General features: G+C 56.1%; 1 protein-coding gene across 1 annotated transcript; it reads right to left on the bottom strand.

The window, feature by feature from the left end:
* Positions 1-1,833: 1,833 nt before the first annotated feature.
* LOC117644235 (lysosomal acid glucosylceramidase-like) lies at positions 1,834-2,223 on the bottom strand. The gene has a single exon (XM_034383504.1). The coding sequence runs from the start codon at positions 2,221-2,223 to the stop codon at positions 1,834-1,836; it is 390 nt and encodes a 129-aa protein (XP_034239395.1).
* Positions 2,224-2,512: the final 289 nt, after the last annotated feature.

Below are 2,512 nucleotides of genomic sequence, written 5' to 3'. Positions count from 1 at the left end.
TCACTTGTTCATTGACCCTTTGGCTACACTCCCACCAAATTTCAGATTTTTAGGTGCAGTAGGGACTTTTCAATAACCCTCGGAATGCCGTCCCATATTGGGGTAATATCCGGGGTAATAAGAGACAAAAGAAAGAAATGTTAAAGAAGTATGGAGAATTAACTCATTTAGGCAGGGTTGGAGCTTTTAAAGTTCTTTTCACTCATTTTAAAGATGATTGGCAACTATAATGGAGATGATATAAAATCTGGAGGGGAGAAAAATGGGTGTCACTAAAGAGAGCTGGAAAATGTATAAGAAGTCATGAGTTGTGCCTGTCACATGAAAACACTAAACGAAGAGCATAGATGCCGGTCAGATAGTAAATCAAATTCGAGTTAAAATCATTATTACTTGAAATTATTAACAGTGGAGTATGTTTGGCCTCATGTTTCAAGCGAAAAGAGGTGTCTCTATTTACCCTGCAAGGTAACAAAATTGTGTTCCATCTGGCAGGGGTCCAGAACGGGGCTTCTCGAGTTCCGTTCCACGTTCCGTGATCGAACGACACGTTGCAATCGCTGTGTGGTTCCGTTCCACAGCGGAGCGAGAACCGCTCGGTTCCAAATGGAACGCTCATATGTAGGAACGGGGCTGTCGTTCCATTTCGCCGTTCCGGAACGAGTGCAACCACGGTTCCGGTTCCGTGTTCCGGAACAGTCGGCGGAACTGGCCCGTTCCGCGTTTGATCCACGTTCCACTTCATTTTCACGGGCAGTGTTGCCGCTTCTCCCAGCAGCACGGCAACGTCGTGCAGCTTCCGATGGATTTGCGACGGCTGGCTGTCGCTCTACCAAGTCATTTTGTCGGATTCTCCCCGTTCTTGGCGGCCCGCTAGATGGCGCTAGTGTCGTTTCGCGGCGCTACCCTCGCGTTTTGAGGTACTTAGCCACTTTGCCTGGTCTGAGCGCTCTGATGAACATCACGCAGGTGCGCCCCGCGGGGTCGCCCGCTGGCATGAGTAGTCAACGATGGCTCAGACGAGGCGGTCGCATCGTCTGACATCACGATGGCATTGTTCACCGCCTTTGACTCAAATAAGATTTGTATTTTGAAGAGCAGAAAGCGGATGCCCTGTATTTAGTCTTCCGTAATCAACAGGTCGATCAAATCGAGCGGAACGGACTCGTCTTATTCGTCCGCAGATCGGGTCCGGTCCGAGTGGAACAGAGTGATCTGGTCCGTGGAACGGGTCCGAGCGCGGAACGGAGATCTTAATGGTCCGCAGACCGGGTTCGAGTGGTACAGAGTCAGGTGGAAGGTGGATCCATTGCCGGAGCGGTTCCAAAAGAATACAACGAGTTCCGCATTCGGATCCGGAACGTAACGGGGAACTCGTGGATTTTGGAACGGAGAAGGCTCCGTTCCGGACCCCTGTTGTGAACGCTCCCTCCAGAGTCGCTGAATGTGACTCGAACAGAACGTGTGACCCCACCAATGTATTGCTCTCCGAACGAGGAATCCCAGCCCTCGCGCCGCGCCCGGCCAGCGGCCTGGCCGCCAAGGTGCACTGTTACCTCATGTCACCGTTAGGTAGGGTCAAACCGAGCAGGCCGCCCAATGCTCCCTCCGGATCCTATCCGAGCCTCTTTGGGTCAGGGACGAGAAACGAATCGTTACTTTGGCTTTGGGAAAGTCTCTATTTAAAGGCACAGCACATGATGGACTCAAGGAGCCGCTTGGCCGTGTTTGGATGGAATCTGGTTGGCGGCGCGGTCCAGGACGCCCAGGTCGCGGACACGCCGTCGTTGAGCGTTGAGGGTGGTGGGGCCGTGGGTGAAGCCGGCGACGCCGCTACCAGTAGATGACCGTGACGAAGGACCTGGCGGGGACGTGCACGTCGACCTGGCCGCGGTCGCCCTCCTGGATGCTGACGCTGTGCTCGCTGTTGTGCTTGTTGATGAGCACGACGACCAGCGCGCCGTCGGGCCGCTCGAAGGCGATGCTGTCCACCTTGGCCTCCAGCAGGCCGCCGCCGTGGTGGTGCAGCTCGACGCGCACCGAGTCCCTGCGCACGAACTTGGAGACGTGCGCCAGCGCGTAGTACGTCGGGTTGAGGTAGAACTCGCCCTTGCTGGCGTCCACGATGATCGGCGCGTCCACCCAGTTCTTGGCCCAGGTGGGGCCGCCCTGCAGGTTCAGCGCCAGGTTCCAGTCGATCCAGCCGGCCGTCCAGTGGTTCATCACCTGCAGCAGGGCGAGCGGGGTCAGGACGCACAGTGGAGCAGCCAGAACACCGGCGGAGGCGGCCGAAACTCTGAACGCGTTTTGAGCTCCAGAGTCGCTAAATGAGACGCGAACCGAACGTGTGACCCCACCAATGGATTGCTCGATCGGAGAGCAGTCCATTGGTGGGGTCACACGGTCGGCTCGAGCCCTGTTTAGCGACTCTGGAGCTCTAAACGCGTCTAGAGTTTTGGCCGCCTCCACTGGTCTTCTGGCCCACGGTGGGACGGGGCTGCGGTCCAAGCGG

The sequence above is a fragment of the Thrips palmi genome, unplaced genomic scaffold (genome assembly GCF_012932325.1).
Source record: "Thrips palmi isolate BJ-2018 unplaced genomic scaffold, TpBJ-2018v1 HiC_scaffold_18, whole genome shotgun sequence".
Taxonomy (NCBI): domain Eukaryota; kingdom Metazoa; phylum Arthropoda; class Insecta; order Thysanoptera; family Thripidae; genus Thrips; species Thrips palmi.
The sequence above is the reverse complement of the archived record's forward strand: the minus strand, read 5'-3'. Positions and strand labels throughout refer to the sequence as shown.